General features: G+C 43.8%; 1 protein-coding gene and 1 long non-coding RNA gene across 2 annotated transcripts; both read right to left on the bottom strand.

Annotated features, from left to right (window-relative positions):
* Positions 1 to 1,614: 1,614 nt before the first annotated feature.
* LOC141365187 (uncharacterized) lies at positions 1,615 to 13,149 on the bottom strand. The gene is made up of 3 exons (XM_073869151.1): positions 12,912 to 13,149; positions 2,749 to 2,875; positions 1,615 to 2,628 (listed from the first exon to the last, which is right to left on the bottom strand). The coding sequence occupies exons 1-3, from the start codon at positions 13,011 to 13,013 to the stop codon at positions 2,141 to 2,143; spliced, it is 717 nt and encodes a 238-aa protein (XP_073725252.1). The 5' UTR covers positions 13,014 to 13,149; the 3' UTR covers positions 1,615 to 2,140.
* A 124-nt stretch (positions 13,150 to 13,273) lies between these two features.
* On the bottom strand, positions 13,274 to 16,779 carry LOC141365186 (uncharacterized). Its single transcript, XR_012370364.1, has 3 exons — positions 15,947 to 16,779; positions 15,607 to 15,869; positions 13,274 to 13,346 (listed from the first exon to the last, which is right to left on the bottom strand). It is a non-coding gene; the product is annotated as an uncharacterized lncRNA (long non-coding RNA).
* Between the last annotated feature and the right edge of the window lie 2,055 nt (positions 16,780 to 18,834).

Genomic DNA, 18,834 nt, shown 5'->3' with positions numbered 1-18,834 from the left:
TACGCCGTAGGGGTTATTAGAAATAGTCATGTCATTGAAACGCTTCATTTCATGTAGAGTATAGTGTTTTTTCAGTACATGCTATATCCCATGCTGTGAGTTGGTGGACAAGTCAAAGGTGAATGCAAAGCCTAAAGTGTGAACTCTTCTTTATCTTTATGATGATGATGATGATGATGGTCTGAGCGAGGCTATCATGTTTACATGCTAAAGGTGATCTGGGATATGTTTACATCGGCCCTTTCTTGCATGACTGCAACCTCTCTCATGTTTGTATTGTAATCTGAAGGTATTGTTTCCATCTGAAGGAAATGGCTTTAAAGGGACACGTTTTGGAATCCATTCAGCTGATCTCCGGGTCTGGCGGTACCACTTTTAGCATAGCTTAGCACAATCCAGAGCCAACTGCGAAAGCCACACCCCTAAAGGAATCCCCATGGAAACCATATGCCATCATGACAATGCACGTGATGGCCATAATGGCAGCCACAATCTAAGAGGAAAAATTCTAGATTCCAAAACTTCAAGCACAATGAAAATCCTTTTATAATAAATTCACCCATGGACTTTTGCTTTGTAAAAATACAGTAATTCAGTGTTCCCTCATACTCATCATGCTGCAGTTTCAAATCCAAAATTCATAAATAATTTCAGATTCATTTATGTAACTCATTATAAAATACACTTTAAGCAATAATGCCACCATAGACTGCAAAAAAATGGATGACGCGTCTCAAAATGTCTTAAAAAAAAACATCTTGCGCCAATGACGTCAATTGGAGCCAGAGTCTAAGCAGTAGTGATCGTAAGGCCCCGCCCATTTTTCCAGTTTAACTCAATCAAAAACACACAAATCAAATCGTCACACCTTATTTTTAATAGCGTGTAATAACCAAGTTAAAGGGACACACCACTTCTTTTGAAAATATACTTATTTTACAGCTCCCCTAGAGTTAAATATTTGATTCTTACCGTTTTGGAATCTATTTGGCCGATCTCCGGGTCTGGCGCTACCACTTTTAGCATAGCTTAGCACAATCCATTGAATCTGATTAGACCCTTAGCATCGCCCTAAAAAATAACCAAAGAGTTTCAATATTTTTCTATTTAAAACTTGACTCTTCTGTAGTTACATTGTGTACTAAGACCGACGGATATTAAAAATTGCGATTTTCTAGGCCGATATGGCTAGGAACTATACTCTCATTCTGGTGTAATAATCAAGGACTTTGCTTGCGCAACATGGCTGCAGGAGGCGCAACGATACCACGCAGTGCCCGAAAATATAGTCCTCAGCTATTGAAAGTTAACAAGGGGACTATTTTCTTGCACTGTGTAATATCATTGCACCTTCTGCAGCCATGTTACAGCAGCAAAGTCCTTGATTATTATGGCAGAAAAATACAGAAACTTTGGACATTTTTAGCGCGATGCTAATGGTCCAATCAGATTCAATGGACCGTGCCAAGAGTGGTACCGCCAGACCCAGAGATCAGCCGAACGGCCTCCAAAACGGCAAAAATGAAATGTCTAACTCTAGAAAAGCTGGAAAATGAGCATATTATTAAAAAAAACTGTAGTGTCCCTTTAAATGCAATGCATGTATTCTTTAAGTCAGATTTGATGACTGCAGCCGTGCAGTGCCTGAGCTGTCCGCTCTGATTTGAAGATTGCTTTCTGGAACAGTAACTACAGGTCAAGGTAATCCAAGTCCATTTAATTGTATCTATTATTTGGTAAAAGCAAAGACCTTTATAATAAACTTGTAGTGGAGCAGAGAAGTATTTTGTTTAAAAGTGAGAACACTGGGAAAGTACCCTTAAAATGTCTTACATGTATACATTTAGTATGAACAGTACCTTTCAGGTACCAATATGCACTCTCAGATATAAAGGTGCCAGAGTGACAGCTTTGTACCTTTTTCTGAGAGTGCACGGTGTGATAAAATGCTTTCCAAGTAAGCCCATGATTCTGCATGGTATTCACTCAAAAACACTAGGACCGTACCCCCTACCTTACCATTGCAAGTTGTAATCATTTCAATTCATTGATGAATAGAGTCAAGTGGTCAACTTCAAAAAAGGTCAAAAACTGTTCTCTTAAGCCTTAATGTACTTTTCATGTTGTGCATGCATCCTATTTAACTGTTCTTTTCAGAGTTTGATCTATTTTTAATTTCCCGTTCGTCTCTCATCCCTTGACATCTTTTCATGGATAACCCAGAGTAACGTCCATACGCACACACTTTACTCTGCGATTGTGTGTTTTTAGATGTATGAGGTCTCTGATCCAATTCCCTCCAGTCCTGAAGCCAAGGTAAGTCACAAGACCTTTGCCCAGTTTCGGTCAGACCTCTGTCTAGATGTGTTGAGCATTGGAAGTTCCTATAGCTTTTCATCACTGGACCTCTAAAATTCCAGTCTTCAACCTCTGGCACAAATCCAAGATCTGTTTGTGGTTTGTCTTTTATCAAGTCCCCTGAGTTTGGGTCTATCAGTTGTGGACTTGGCTGTAGCAATTCCCTTACATCCAGAATCTGCCCCTCAGACTCATCCCAGAAGATGTTCCTTTGCGTTGGTCTGGACACAAGCCGGACTCTCTGCCTTCCCTCCATGTCATTTCCTTCCACTGGCACATTTGCAGGGAGAAAAAAAACGATCTGATGATCTAAGGACACTTCAGTGAGCACAAATACACAACTCGAGAAGAAAACATAAATTTATTGATAAAGTGACTCGAGGTACTCACCCTCAGAGGTGTAGACCCTCTTCTGCCTCCCCCGTTTTTCCCTGAAGCACCTCTGCTGAGCATGCCGCTTCTTGGTTGCTTGGTGACTGAGCATCGTCTGTGCCAGCAGTAGACCTTTCGTGTGTCCCTGTGAAGGTCAAGAATGCTTGAATGATGCATCTAAGAATAGCTATGTGTGATGTGTAAATGTAATTTTAGTATCACTTGCATATAATAGCTAAAATAAGGTCATTACATCAGGTCAACTTATATTTTCAGGTTAGATTTAGATATCGAGAAACAAACGACATTTTGCATTAATGCATTTGCCAGACGCTTCTATTCAAGCAACTTTATGTGAATTCAATCTATACTTTTTATCCGTTCAAATGGTCGTTGCATTCATAAGCCTTCTATACTTATAGATTTAACTGTTGATCCTACGATTACCATCATAATTATGAGGAGAATGCAAATGCGTGTAACTGTGGGTTCACACCAGATGTGAGTTCAGCGATTTGCGCGAGTAGATTACATACAAAGTCAATGCAAAGATGAGATAAGACACGTCCTCACGTGGGGCTATGCGAATGACGCGATATGGGCAGCGTGTTTGCTGCGAAAATATTCAACTCGAGCGAAAAATTTGCATGACACAAAGTTAAATCTCGCGAGTAATAAAGAGCGAGTAAAGGCCTCGTTATAGTTGTTAGTAAGTCCTATGGCGTAGCCGCGACGACGTAGGTTCTGCGTCAGTTTTCATTTATACTTTTGCATCGTTTTTTGCGTTGATGTGCAAAAACGCACAGACCGTTGGTATGCAGTATCCACGCGTGTTACCACAGTAGCAGCGTGACCGTCAAAGAAGAAGAAGCTTAGCAAGTTAACCCACAAATGAAAAAGAAACAGCAACTTGTTGTGTATGATTTGAGAAGACCAGCAATGATGGAAGTAAATAAACAGCGACTTTTGTTGCAGTTTGAGTTAAATCACTCCCCAACTTGGCTCCTCTTTGTTTTCACCATCGCAAACGAAAATACCTATGACACAGTTTTATTTAGTTGATGGGAGGGGTTCTGGTGGACCAATCACAGCGCTTGTGGTCCGCATAGAACTGACGTGGTGTTAAAAATTTTGTGAGGTGCACGTCAGGCTACGCAGTGGTTACGGATAACCTACAGCGTTGCGCTTACGCATGACTATTAATCAGGCTTAATGCGATGCCCCGCGTTTGGTGTGTACATAGCATTACACATGCCTTCTATCTCTTGGTTTTGGCTAGAAGGGCTACAGCTATGGCCTAAATCTCGCAAGATGTTGGGTTTAGGGTTAGGTTTGGGGTAGGATTAGGATAAAAACAGCATTCATTTGGCAGTTGCTGTTTCCCTTTCTGCTACAACTTCATCTCTTTTTATGTTATGTCTTCTCGGCCAATCATCGTTGAGAATGACTCTCTTTTTCTTTTTCCATTTTTGACTCTCTGACTAAGGAACACTTATTCATTTATCTACTGGGGAAATCTACAGGCTATCAAAAGTTGTTTGTCTAGATAAAATACCTGTATTCTGCAATTTACTTGTGGGTTGCATCGTCATACCACAAACATAGTGGAAAGAACCAAGTTATCTGTTTGTATGGTGAAAGCCAATATGAGAATATGTAGATGTTTGCTTCATCCGCGGTGTTTCCCTTATAGTTTATGTTGGCTGCACATGAGCAACCTCGCAACGAGACAATATCAGATCAATAAGCAATAGTTAACCTTATGGAGTGATTACTACAAATAAAGCGTTCATCTATCAAATGTGCCATTAAACTATATACACAACATTTTAAAGTACAAGCTCTTGTTTTATATTTATGTAGAATCGTTTACTTTAAATGCAGGTATGCGTGTTTGTAATGCGTTTTCAAAATATGTGTTTGTTGCGTCATGTAAACGTCTCGGTTACGGATGTAACCCTCGTTCCCTGAAGGAGGGAACGGAGACGTCACGTCGTGACCGACGAATTGGGAACTCGCTTAGAGAGACCAATCTGCTTCGAATACTACTAAAACGCCAATGAACTTGGCATTGAGATATTTGCATAATGCTGGCGCCGCCCCGCCAGGTACGTAAATAAGGAGCACGTGCAAATAGGGAAATCAGCTTCTGTACGCTGAGAAAGCCGGAAAGGTGACCGGCCGTAACAGCAGGTGGCAGCACCTGTGGCGACGGGATGTGACGTCTCCGTTCCCTCCTTCAGGGAACGAGGGTTACATCCGTAACCGAGACGTTCCCTTTCAGTCGGTCACTACAACGTCACGTCGTGACCGACGAATTGGGAATCCCTACCAAAACGCCACTAGGGGCTGACCTCTTCCAGTGTCTGCAAAAAAACCCTCCAAATCCCCTTAAGGGAATGGAGAAATAGGATAAGGCAGAAAGGCCGGGCACTAGATGTTCCTTTAACCCCACAGTAGTGCCAGGACTGGGAAGCGCCCTACCAGAGCGGGATAGGAACGCTGCGGAAGCCACCATCCCTCTTAAGGGCTAATGGTGGACTAAATAAACAGTAATAAGGACAGCCGTGGCTGTGTAAGCAAAGCAGTGCTCTGCTAAGGGAAACGTGGGCTGGTAGGATTAACCCCACGGAAAAATACTCACAAAGGAACCCGATGGGACACAATGTGGGGCCCTGGCCAAACACGTAGGTTCGTAAGAATACAGCTAGTGAAAGGCTGACAGCCAATGCTCCGCAACAAAGGCTGCCAAGGCAGTGGAGGAAGAGCAATTCAAACCATTACGCATTTTTACTCTGATGGCCTTCCATACTGAAACTCAATTTGGAGCCTCAGTCGGAGGCTGCAAGCCGACCTGCGAGTCTGCTCTCCGTGCCCTCCCTGGAGAGGAAAGGACACGAGAGGATACAGGGTCGATACGAACACTGTAAAATCTAATGAACGTATTAGGTGTCGCCCAACCAGCAGCTCTACAGATGTCTGTTAGCGAGGAACCACGAGCGAGATCCCAACTTTGGGCACGTAGCCTGGTCTGGGTCTCAATGTCACGCTCGAGACAGCAGGACCAAACTGAAGGCACGAATCGTCAACAGAGAATGCATGTAAATCCCCTACTCTTTTCACTGAGGCCAATGCTAGCAGGGTCAGAGCTTTCATTGATAAAAGCTTCACACTCGCAGACTGCAAAGGCTCGAATGGCGGTCCTAGGAGTGCTTTCAGCACCATGGACAAGTCCCAGGGAGGAATAGAAGGAGGGCGTGAGGGGTTTAGCCTACGAGCGCCTCTCAGGAATCTAATAACCAAATCATGCTGGCCAACTGATCTGCCGTTAATAAGTGAGTGATGAGCAGATATAGCGGCGATATCAACTTTAATAGTGGAGGGTGACAGCCTACCGTCTAACCTGTGTTGAAGATATAAAAGCACGATGTTAATAGGGCATTCTCTGGGGTCCTCGCGTTGCGAAGAGCACCAAGTGACGAAAAGGTTCCATTTAAACGCCTAAGCCCGTCTCGTAGACGGAGCTCGTGCCGCGTCGATTGTGTTAGATACCGCCTGGGGTAAATCACTTAAACCTGGTGCGCGCTCAACAACCAAACGTGGAGATTCCACAGGTCGGGGCGCGGGTGCCATAATGTGCCCCCTCCTTGAGAAAGAAGGTCCTTCCTCAGGGGAATCCGCCAGGGAGGGGCTGTCGCGAGGAGCATTAGTTCCGGAAACCAATTCCTGGTCGTCCAATATGGGGCGATCATTAAAAGGCTCTCCTCTTCCTGCCTGACTTTGCACAGGGTCTGTGCTATTAGGCTCACTGGGGGGAACGCGTATTTGCGCATGCCCCGCGGCCAGCTGTGTGCCAATGCATCCACGCCGAGGCTGCCCTCGGTTAGTGAATAAAATAGGCGACAGTGGGTATCGTCCGGCGACGCAAATAGGTCTATCTGCGCACAACCGAACTTCCTCCAAATCAGCTGCACCGTCTGGGGATGGAGTCGCCATTCGCCAGGGCGCGCAGCTCGGGAAAGCGCGTCTGCCGCTGTGTTGAGCGAGCCCGGGATGTACATGGCACGAAGGGACCTCAGATGCTTCTGATTCCAAAGGAGGAGATGACGAGCGAGATGCGACAGGTGACGGGAGCGCAAACCGCCTTGACGGTTGATATACGCTACGTTCGCAGTGTTGTCTGAGCGGATTATTAGTACATCCTTCCCTCGCAACTTCGTAGTCCCAGATATACTGCCCATAACTCGCGGCAATTGATATGCCAATGCAACTGGGGTGCTGTCCACACCCCCGAAGCCGTGAGCTCGTCGTACGTGGCTCCCCAGCCCGTGTCGGAGGCATCTGTATGGACAACTGTCTCATGTCTCATGGACACGCCGGTCCTGAGAAACGCGGGGTCTGACCACGGGGGGAATGTTAGGCGACACGCAGGTGTAATGGTTACACGATGGATGCCAGCGCGCCACGCTCTCCTCGGGACTCGATCGTGAAGCCAACGCTGAAGCGGTCTCATATGGAGCAGTCCGAGCGGTGTCACGGCCGCTGCTGCCGCCATACGCCCCAGGAGTTTCTGAAATTGTTTCAGCGGGACCGCATTCTTCCCTCGGAATGAACCGAGGCAAGTCAGAATTGACTGGACGTGCTCTTCTGTCAAACGTGCCGATAAATCAATCGAGTCCAGTTCCATACCGAGAAAAGAGATCCTCTGCGTGGGGCAGAGTTTGCTCTTTTCCCAGTTGACCCGAAGACCCAAACGGGCGAGATGCCGAAGCGTTAGATCTCTGTGCTCGCACAGCGTCCGCCGAGAATGCGCTACTATAAGCCAATCGTCGAGGTAAGCCAATATGCGAACACCGCTCTCTCTGAGGGGCTTTAACGCCGCCTCCACTACTTTTGTGAACACATGGGGAGAGAGAGACAGCCCGAACGGTAAAACTTTGTACTGATATGCCCGACCTTCGAACGCAAACCGGAGAAACGGTCTGTGACGAGGGAGAATGGACACGTGAAAGTACGCGTCTTTCAGGTCTATTGCTGCAAACCAATCTTGGGGGCGTATTGAACTGAATATTTGCTTCGGTGTAATCATCCTGAAAGACCTCTTCTGAAGAGATTTGTTCAGGACGCGCAAATCCAAAATTGGTCGTAACCCGCCGCTTTTCTTGGGTACTATGAAATACGGGCTGTAAAAACCCGATCTCATCTCGGTAAGAGGGACCGGCTCGATCGCGTCCTTCGCCAATAGGACTTCGACCTCTGCACGCAGTACATGTGCATCGGACGCTTTCACCGTGGTGAAACGTACGCCCGAGAATTTGGGTGTGTGCCGGTTGAATTGAATTTCGTAACCGAGGGGGATCGTGCTTAAAACCCAACGAGACGGGCTGGGAAGCTGAAGCCAAGCCCCCAGAGACCGCACGAGAGGAATTAACGGCACTACCGGTGTACCTGCGGTGGGGCAGCGAAGCGAGACAGGTGGGACTGCCGGTGTGTCTGCTGTGACAGCATAAGCATCTACAGTATGTGTGTGTGTGTGACCGTGACCTGAGCCCGCTGAGGGAGACGGTCGTCTGGTCTCCTCAGCGGAGGACACAGACTCCGAAGGGGTTGCTGGTGGTCCGGTCTCCGTAGTGGAGAGCTCGAACTCCTCAGAACACCCGCTGGCGATAGAGGAGAGGGAGGAAGAGCATCTCACTGCCCGCTCACATCTCTCTCGATCCTCTGGAGACCTGGAGAAGGAATAGGAATGCACTCTTTTTGTGGTTTTGTGGGTGCCGGCTGAGAAGCCGGCGGAACAGAAACAAAACGAAACCAAAGATTTTCCACCCGGCCCTCTACCGGTGGAAGGAGCGGTGCCATCACCGTCTGCCGCTGAGTGATCCCATCCAAATCCAGGTCGCCCGTCTCAGGGCCGCTTCGATTTCCGTTTGCCACGGGAAGCGGGTGGGGCGGGTGGGGCGGGCTGCCGACTGCTGTTCCCCCTCCATGGCCTGGAAGATGTTCTAGCGGGGGGGGCGGAGGCAGCCGCCGGAGGGCGCCCTCGGCGAGGAGCAGACGGGGCAGCCGGCGCTGCAGGTCGCTTGCGCCGGGGCATGATCTGAGCGATCGCCTCCGTCTGCTTCTGGGCGGCGGAGAACTGCTGGGCAAAAGACTCCACCGACTCACCGAAGAGACCAGCCTGGGACACGGGAGCGTCTAAGAACTTGTTCTTCTCCGCATCCGACATGTCCGCCAGACATAGCCATAAGTGGCGTTCCTGGACCACCATCGTGGACATAGCACGACCAATCGCCTGCGCTGTGACTGTGAGTAGCGCGGAGAGCCAGATCCGTAGCGGCCCGGAGCTCCGAAAGGACAGGCGAGTCGTGTCCTCCCTCGTGCAGATCCCTCAAAGCCTTCGCTTGATGAACCTGCAGCAACGCCATTGCGTGCAGGGCTGAAGCCGCCTCTCCGCATGCCTGGTGGGCAGCACCCGTTAAACCGGAGGACTGTCTGCAAGCACGGGAGGGGAGGGTTGGGCGGTCCTTCCAGGAGGGAGCGGTGGCCGGACACAACTGCATCGCGACCGCACGCTCCACGGGGGGATCCCCGAATAACCCTTAGCGGCTCCATCGGTGAGGGAGGTGAGGGGGGAGGGCTGAAACGGCCGTAATCTGGTAGAAAACGGCGACTTCCAGGTTCTAGTCAGCTCCTCGTGCACCTCGGGGAAGAATGGCACTGGCAGAGATGGTTGTGAAACACGGGCAGCTCCAAAGAACCAATCATCCAGGCGGGACGGTTCGGGCTGAGGGGGGTGAACCCACTCTAACCCTACGGTCTCCGCCGCTAGAGCGAGCACGGCCACCATCTCTGGATCGAACTCCGGCGTCACGACCCGACCAGAGGGAGGCACGACAGATTCTACAGACATCGCAGAACACGACTCTGAAGTCTCCATCGGCACATCAACCGGCTGTGGATGAGGAGGCTGAGAGCCGGAGGACGAATCCCCCGACCGGCTTAGCACAGTGATACGGAGATCATCCTTCGAGAGCCTCACGGCCGCTCCGTGGCGGCGTTCGGAACTCGTTGGACATGGGTTGCGTTTTTCCCGAAGGAAAGACAACCGTCTCCGCAAATCCACAAGGGACATGTTCTCGCAGTGAGAACACTTACCCCCAGCAAACGCTGCCTCCGCGTGCTCGATGCCCAAGCACGAAAGACAACGCTCGTGACCGTCCTTCGGACCCATATACTTTCCGCACCAAAGATCGCACGGACGAAAAGCCATCCTGAAAAGGACGCTGATCTCCGGATATACGAGAGAGTGGCTGCCTTTAACAAGGCACAAAGCTCTCCGTATCACTCTTTTAGGAAAATTCACTCAGATGCTCAGTTGATGATGCGCACAGGGAAAGGCAACACACACACTAAACTCAAAACAAAAAAGATGCAGAGCCGTGGAATACTGCGAAGCGTCCGCTGTGGTACTGCTAGTCCAACCAACTTCAGCAATCGATCCCAACAGAGTAAAGCAGCTTCTCAGTAGCAGATACTGCCGGCTTTCGAAGCGATAAAAAGCTGATTTCCCTATTTGCACGTGCTCCTTGTATACGTCCCTGGCGGGGCGGCGCCAGCATTATGCAAATATCTCAATGCCAAGTTCATTGGCGTTTTAGTAGTATTCGAAGCAGATTGGTCTCTCTAAGCAAGTTCCCAATTCGTCGGTCACGACGTGACGTCGTAGTGACCGACTGAAAGGGAACCGTGTGCATCACATGTTTTGTCAAAATAAGTGCCTGCTGCACATGCGTCAACACCGTTTATGATAAAAGAAACGCTCACTTTCACAAAATACACGCAAAACACTCCCTTAACAGTAAACTCTGATTACGCATGAGATTATGCGAGGATCTGGCAAACGCGAGCGTCTCTTTTATCATAAAACCCTTTAGACGCATCTGCTGCAGGCACTTATTTTAACAAGACACGTGATGCACACAGGATCTCTCAATGCGCAGAACACATATTTTGAAAAAAAGAACCACACACATGACGTGCTACATAAACGCGCGCCCTCAAAAAAAGAAGTCACAGGCCACCAATGATACTTAGACAATGTAAGATGTGTGATATTCGATCTTTATCCATGAAAATGTCAATAGTTGAGCATCACATGAAACAAAAAGTAACTGTCAAATGAATACTTTTGTCTATAAAGAACAACTGTCTGATAGCTGAATAGGACTGAAATAAGTTATTTGCATCCCAAAAATCTAAATGTTAGAAATCATTAGAAAATTGGCTCATTAAGAATCAAGTCTGAGTTATTAAAAAATTACAGTGGTTACTGTAATGCTGATTATATTTACTCTTTATTTGCATCTTCAGTTGAGTCAGTTGGGTCAGTGTGAAACCCCTGTTTGCAGTTGTTGGATTAAAGTAAATGAGACTTTTTTGGTGTTTGTTGGAGTTGGTTGTTGTTGGATCAGTGTGAATTGCACTGTTGCACTTTAAACAAGTTGTATTGTACCAGCAACTTTTAAACTTAAGCCCCGGCAAGGCACGATCAAGCCCTGAAAGTAACCTAATTACAGTTTATCTGTATTTGACCCAACCATGGGTTTAAACAACACAGAGTGAAGCAAAGGAAATGTGTTTAAGTGAAAAAAGTAACTAAACATTACCATTATTATTTAGATAAGGCTTAAATGATCGAAATATATGATGATTAGAATGGAGAAATGATCTTGTAAAAACGATGTAAAGACGACACGATTTCCAGAGTGTGGAAAAGGGATCTTCTCCTATTCCCTATACCCTTCTGGTGGATCCCAGAGATAGATGCGCCATTGCTGCACCCCAATCTACTTTCCACTCCACCAACACTGTAATCAGATCCAGTGGGACCACAGGTCAAGGCTCAATGATCACCAGCTGTCAGTCTTCTCATACTTTATCTACATCTTTTAGTTTTTAAACGTCATAACAAACTCTCATCTCTGTGTTGTCACCATCCCTCTTTCTGAATATATACTTTATATACTTTAATACTGCGTATTCTTGCCACATCAAAAGACATCCCACATCATAGTGTGTTAAAATATAATATGTCAAAGGTGCCGGAATAGAGCATCATTTCTAGAGGATTTTTAAAGTGAGTGTCAAGTATGATAATCCATACTAAAATAATCCTCAGTAGCTTCCTGCGAGCTATGAGAATCAAACCAGCACTCTTCACATTACAAGCCCAACTTTCTAACCACTAGGCCATAACTGACCACATTATGTGCCACCTGTCAAGGGTGTTTTCCTGTTTCTGTTAGAGATGAGAGCTGAGACAGACTCCAGCATTCCCTGTAACCTTAATAGGAATACATTAACGGTAGAGGATGGACAGATGACTTTGTTTGTTTTTATGATAATATTGTGACAAAAAATAGCAAAGCTGGTACAAATTTTAAATGTATACACCTAAACATGAATAATTAATTTTAATGTAATTAATTTAGCAACATAACTCTCATGGCAAACAAAAACATATAGTTTTACCAACATGATCTCACGGCAAATTTGATAAATTAAAAAATGGTGATACAACAGAGCAAATTGGTGTAAATACATTTGTTCATAAAGAGTGAATATTTAGAAGTAAACATTTTTGTTGAATGTGTTCAGATCAATGAATTTTAAATGTCCACACAAAAAAATGTGTTCCAGTAGCTCAGCTATAAAATGTAGCTTGAATTCATTGTAAGTTGTTTAGGATGAAAGTGTCTGCCGAATGTAAATGTTAAAGGGGACATTTCACAAGACTTTTTAAAAATGTAAAATAAATCTTTGGTGTCCCCAGAGTACATATGTGAAGTTTTAGCTCAAAATACACAACAGATAATTTATTATAGCATGTTAAAATTGCCACTTTGTAGGTGTGAGCAAAAATCTGCAGTTTTTTGGTGTGTCCCTTTAAATGCAAATGAGCTGATCTCTGCACTAAATGGCAGTGCTGGTGGTTTGATAGTGCAAATTAAGCGGCAGTATTATCCCCTTCTGACATCACAAGGGGAGCCAAATTTCAATGACCTATTTTTTCAAATGCTTGCAGAGAATGGCTTACCAAAATTAAGTTACTGGGTTGTTCTTTTTCACATTTTCTAGGTTGATAGAAGCACTGGGGAGTCTGACTTTAAAGAGCTCTATACCTGTACTGTGTTGTTGGTGCCACAGTGCCCTCTCTGGTTGGGAGTAGAATAGCGGTGGACAGGCCCATCTTTCCATTCCGTGACCTGAAAAATACAATGCATGATATTTATTAAAATGCATTAACTACCCTTATTTATCCTCTTTAAAATAGCTAGAAATAATTTGTCATTTCATCCTAGAAAATAAAGAAACGTAAAAAACCTCAGATTCTGCCATGCATGTATGTTTGACAGGATTCACTTCAAATATGGCAGAGGCCATTGGTTGCCATCCCTGTGAGTTAAATTTCATGATTATAAATGTAAACCACAACTGTATGCATTCATTCGTATGAACAACTTTCTTAGATGGAGTATATGTTCAGACCTTTGCTGGTTGTGGTGGGTGAGACTTTATAATACTGACACCAGTTTTATCACAGACACTCTGAGATCCTGTGGGTGACATGTCACAACTTAAACACAAAATAAAATAACATAAAAACAAAAGCCAATTAAAAACAATTATATTTTGAGAAATCTTTTAAAAAGGTTTGATAGTTAAAGCCAGTGTTGGGGTAACGCATTACAAGTAACGTGCATTACGTAATAATATTACTTTTCTGAAGTAACGAGTAAAGTAACGAATTACTTTATAAATGTACACATAAATATTTGAGTTACTTTTTTTAAGAAGTAACGTGCGTTACTTTCAGTTTAAATTATTAGATTAAAAAAATAATGTACTGAATTAAACTGAGGGTAATGTAGAATTACGCACTCTATGTGTGAGCGCCTGAGCGGGAACAGTTTGCAATTTCTGAATGCAGAACTTCTCAGTCATAAAAAACACCTGCAAGGTCTGAAAGAGATCAAGGCCTCAGCCAAGTAAGAAAAAGTAACGCAAAAGTAACTTAAAAATAACGTAAGCATTACTTTCCATGAAAAGTAAGTAAGTAACGCAATTTGTTACTTTTTTTGGGTAGTAACTTAAAGAGTAACTAAACCCTAAACCAACTTTTTTTAGTTAATGATCTGTAAGAATGATCCTTTATTAGTGCTGTTCATTGATTTTAGTAAGTTTTTTTGACATTAAGATATAAAGTTTTTCAATACTTCAATATATGGTGTAAAAACGTCTAAGTGCTGCCCTCTTCAGGTTGAACGGTGGCTACTGCAGTTTAATTTTCCTATTGGATGTTGGGTCCAAAAAATGACTTGTGACGTAAGCAGGTTCAAGCTCACCACGCCCTTGTTACGATCTCACCACACACTTGGTATGAGCTTAGTTCGTCCCCTCCATCTCCGTTGGGATCTGCCCACTTTTCTTGCATTTTTCAAATATTGTCAGTGGGTGGAGTCAGGCTTTGACCAGGGGTTTAGTTACGCTTTAATATTGTAATGCATTACTTTAAAAAGTAACTTTCCCCAACACTGGTTAAAGCTTAAGTGTTTCATTTCTGTCAGTAAATAAATTAGTAAAACTACATAAAAAGCTAGTTAAGAAGTTTTAAATGCTTTTTTAATAGCTCTTTATTGGTTAAACTAAGAGAGTCCTTCTCCAAACAAACGTCACTTGTTGAATAAATGTTGCTATTTAATTTAAGTTAAACTGTAACATAATTATGTAAACATTAAAAAATTACACTTTAAAAGCAAATTAATTAAAACACACTGTAAAAAATTCTGTAGAAATTACAGTGTTGCTTGCAGCTGGTAGCCGGTTAACTTACTGTAGATTTAAATTTATGTTATTTACTGGCAAGAGTTTGTTCAAATTTAAATACATTTTAAATATTAACAAGTCTTTATCTTTACAGAATAAAACTATACAATAACAGCCTCATGCAAAGCATTCTGGGAATCAGAAATCATCAACCTTTTTCTGTTTTTTGCTTCAGATTTTGTTTCCCAGAATGTTTGCTTGATACTGTTATTTTAGTTTTACTCTGTAAAGACAAAGACTTGTAAATGTTTAATGTTCATTTGAGTTTGAACAAAGTGTTGCCAGTGAATAACATAAATTTAAATCTACGGTAAGTTACTGGCAACCAGCTGCAAGTAAACACTGTAATTTCTACAGATTTTTTACAGTGTACTTTTTAAATCATATATGTACTTATTACTGGGTATTACTGGCAACTAGCTGCCAGTAACTTACTGTAGATTTTACATTTATGTAAAACAGTTTGAACAGTTTGTTCAAAGTTAAATGAACATATGTACTTGCACTTCACTGTAAAAAAATGCAGCTTGAAGTTAAAACAACTATTTTAAGTTTTGACCTGTGAATAATTGACATAACTATATAAAAACACGTTGAAATTATTTAACTTAATTGTTTAAGTTAAAGCAGCAAAATGTTAATTTGACAAAAATGCCGCATTTTTACATTGTGGCAGTCTGTGTACTAGTAAGCATAAAAATAGCTATACTTATGCGGCTGGTTGCCAGTAACTTACTGTAGAAGATAAAGACTGAAAATGTTTCTTGTTCATTTAACTCTGAACAAACTTTTGCCAGTAAATAACATAAATTTAAAATCTACAGTAAGTTACTGGCAGCTAGTTGCCAGTTATACCCAGTAATACTGTAATTTCTAAAGAAAATGTTGTTTTTGTGTTGAAAATTTTTGATAATTTCAGAAGGAATAAAGATTACTTTTTGCAGCAAATGCTGTATTTATGATATACTTTAAGTCAATAAATGATCTGACCTGGCTCTAAATGGGCATTGTGGTGTATTTCCTGTCTTCCTGTCAGAGGAGGCAGATGGATGGACTTCCTCTGTCCCAGAATCCCTTTCTCTTGCACCTCTGTGCCTTGAACAGTAGTGATCATCCACTTTGAGGTTGGAAGCAGTGAGGGCTCATCTTCTAGTGCTTGATCATGAGACGGTGCAACTTGGCAAATCTTTGGTCTGGTGTTGCTATTCCCCATGATCCAGGCCTCCAGTCAAGTAAGTAATATATGAAAATACCTGATGGAGAAAACAAATACACAATGAGACTAATTTAATGAAAATCAAATATTTTGTGTGGATGTTCCCTAAAGTACCTTTGATTAGAAGGCAGTGCTTCTCAAGGAACGACCTTAGACTCTTGACCTTCTTTCCAGGAAGTAAACTCTTTGTTCCACATAAATATCATACATTTGTAATCCTGGGTAAATTCACTTAACTTTGTTCGAACTTATAATTTTGAAGTGGAAATATACTCCAGAAAAATGTCCACTTGCATCTGATCCAGTTAAAGTGTTCTGGTTGTAAGTTGTTCCTCTTATCAAAGAGCATTTCCCTTCTGTTTAACTGTACAAAATGAAACTCTAGCAAAGTTGTGTTGTGAAATGGCAGGTGCATGCCCCTCTCTCTCTTTATATTTCTCGGTTTTGGCGTAATGAGGAAAGTTTCCATGGCGACTGTCCCTACAGGTTACTTTATAACTGTGTGTTAATGCTTGGACGGCGGTGAGGGGGCCTGTCTCTCTTCTGATTGCTCAGGCATGCGACTGCTCGGGGAGCTAGGTTTGATGATTGACAGAATTAGAGGGAGTCTTTAGTTTGTCTGATTACTTACAGTAAACCTAAAAGGAACTAAATCTTGCTGGGTTGCAATTATAATAACGGCAGTTTTGTTTTCGTTTAATAAATAAAACTGTAATCCCTGCTACGAATTTTTTATTTATTAATACCGTGTTTAAAAAAATCATAAATTATTCAATCAACCTAAATTAATCTGGAAAACCTGCTGACTTTTGAAACACTTTCAAGGTCTTCTCAGTGATAATATCCTGTTTCATGTATTATTTTGTGACATAAAGATTTCTGTGTGCTGGTTACACCTCACTGACTTTAGTTTAACAGACAAAGTTCTTCAAGTATTATTTCTTTTCTAAAACAAAGTTCCACCATTATTTAAAAAAATAATAATAATGTTGTGAAGTGTTCCTATAGCTTAGTTGGTAGCTCATTGTGTTAACAGTGCAAAGGTTGTGGTTCAATTTCCAGATGTAACTGTATAGACCAGGGGTCTCCAAACTTTTTGTGAGCTACCACAATGAATAAAACAGGACTGGAGGGCTACTTTTTTATTATAGTCTACTTAAAACTTTTTTGTTTTACTTCTTTTATTTTTTCTTGTATATTCTTGTATATTTTATTGTACTTGTTGATATGTTTATCATTGCTTACAATGTTAACTTACATAAAAAAGCCAAGGCACCATGTTGGAGACCACTGGTATAGACAGTTCCCTTTTAGACGGTCACTGTGACGTCACGTCATGACCGACGAATTGGGAACCGCTTTGCGGGGACCTATCTACTTCGAGAAACCTTTAAAACGCCAATGAACTTGGCATGCAGATAATTGCATCTGCCGGCGCCGCCCCGCCGTACAGGTATTTAATGAGAGGCAGGTGCATTTATCAAATCAGCTTTTTAGCTTCGAAAGGTGGCAGACCTCACTGCTCACGAGAAGCTGCTCTTTTCTCTCTTCTTTTTGCTGGAATAGATCTCTGCGTGTTAGTTGGTTGGGCGAAGGCACCACAGCGGGGCTCGCAAGTGTTTCCACCCTCTGTTTGATCTACGTGATCAATTTCAGTCTTTAGTTGAGTGTGTGAGTTCTCTTCCCTGTGTGCTTCATCAACTTGCACATCTGAAAGAGTGATTTCCCTAAAAGAGCTGAAGTTGAACTTGCGTCTTTTTAAACACAGCCATTCTCTGCTCACGGGCGTTAAGAGTTAAGAATAGATCTGTTTGCATCTCCAGAAACAACCCACTGTCGCCTATTTTATTTACTAAATGAGGGAACACTCTGCGTGGATGCATTGGCACACAGCTGGCCGAGAGGTCTTCGCAAATACGCATTTCCCCCAGTGAGTCTCATTGCGCAGACTTTGTGCAAAGTCAGAGAGGACGAGGATTCCCCTGAAGAGGGACCTTCTGTCTCAAGAAGAGGGCACATTATGGCACCCGTGTCCCGATCTGTGGAACCTCCATGTGTGGTCTCTGGACGGGGTGCAGAGGTTTTAGGTGATTTACCCCAGGCAGTATCTAACACCATCGCTGCAGCGCGAGCACCGTCTATGAGACAGGCATATACGCTGAAATAGAACCTGTTTGTTGAATGGTGTATTTCTCAACGAGAAGACCCTCGGGAATGCTCGATCAGAATTGTGCTTTTATATCTCCAACACCGCTTGGAGAAGAGGCTGTCACCATCTACTATTAAAGTAGATATTGCAGCGATATCCGCATATCACGCATCCATAGACGGTAGATCCATGGGTCAGCACGATCTGGTCATTAGGTTTTTAAGAGGTGAACGAAGGCTGAATCCTTCACGCCCTCCCTCTATTCCTCCTTGGGATCTGTCCATGGTCCTGAAAGCCCTGCTGGACGCCCCTTTCGAGCCTCTGCGGCCAGTGAGTATTAAGTTTCTCACTATGAAAACTCTGACGCTCCTCGCATTGGCTTTTATTAAGAGGATAGGGGATCTTCATGCATTTTCGGTCAACGATTCGTGCCTTCAGTTCGGGGCGGCTGAATCCAGTGTTACGCTGAGACCCCGGCCGGGCTACGTGCCTAAAGTTCCCACCACTTCTTTCAGAGATCAGGTGGTGAACTTGCAAGCGCTGCCTTCGGAGGAGGCAGACCCAGCCATGGCTTTGTTATGTCCTGTACGTGCATTACGTGTGTATATGGATCGGACTCAAAGCTTTCGCACCTCAGAACAGCTCTTTGTTTGTTACGGTGGTCAGCAGAAAGGGAAAGCTGTCACTAAGCAGAGGATGTCTCATTGGATTGTAGACACAATCGCCCTGGCTTATGAGAAACAGGGCATTGCTTGCCCTTTTGGTTTGAGAGCCCATTCAACGAGAAGCGTGGCTTCATCTTGGGCTTTGGCTCGTGGTTCCTCGCTAACAGACATTTGTAGAGCTGCTGGCT

The sequence above is a fragment of the Misgurnus anguillicaudatus genome, chromosome 7 (genome assembly GCF_027580225.2).
Source record: "Misgurnus anguillicaudatus chromosome 7, ASM2758022v2, whole genome shotgun sequence".
Lineage (NCBI taxonomy): Eukaryota > Metazoa > Chordata > Actinopteri > Cypriniformes > Cobitidae > Misgurnus > Misgurnus anguillicaudatus.
Note: the sequence above shows the minus strand (reverse complement) of the source record. Positions and strands in the feature narration are given on the sequence as shown.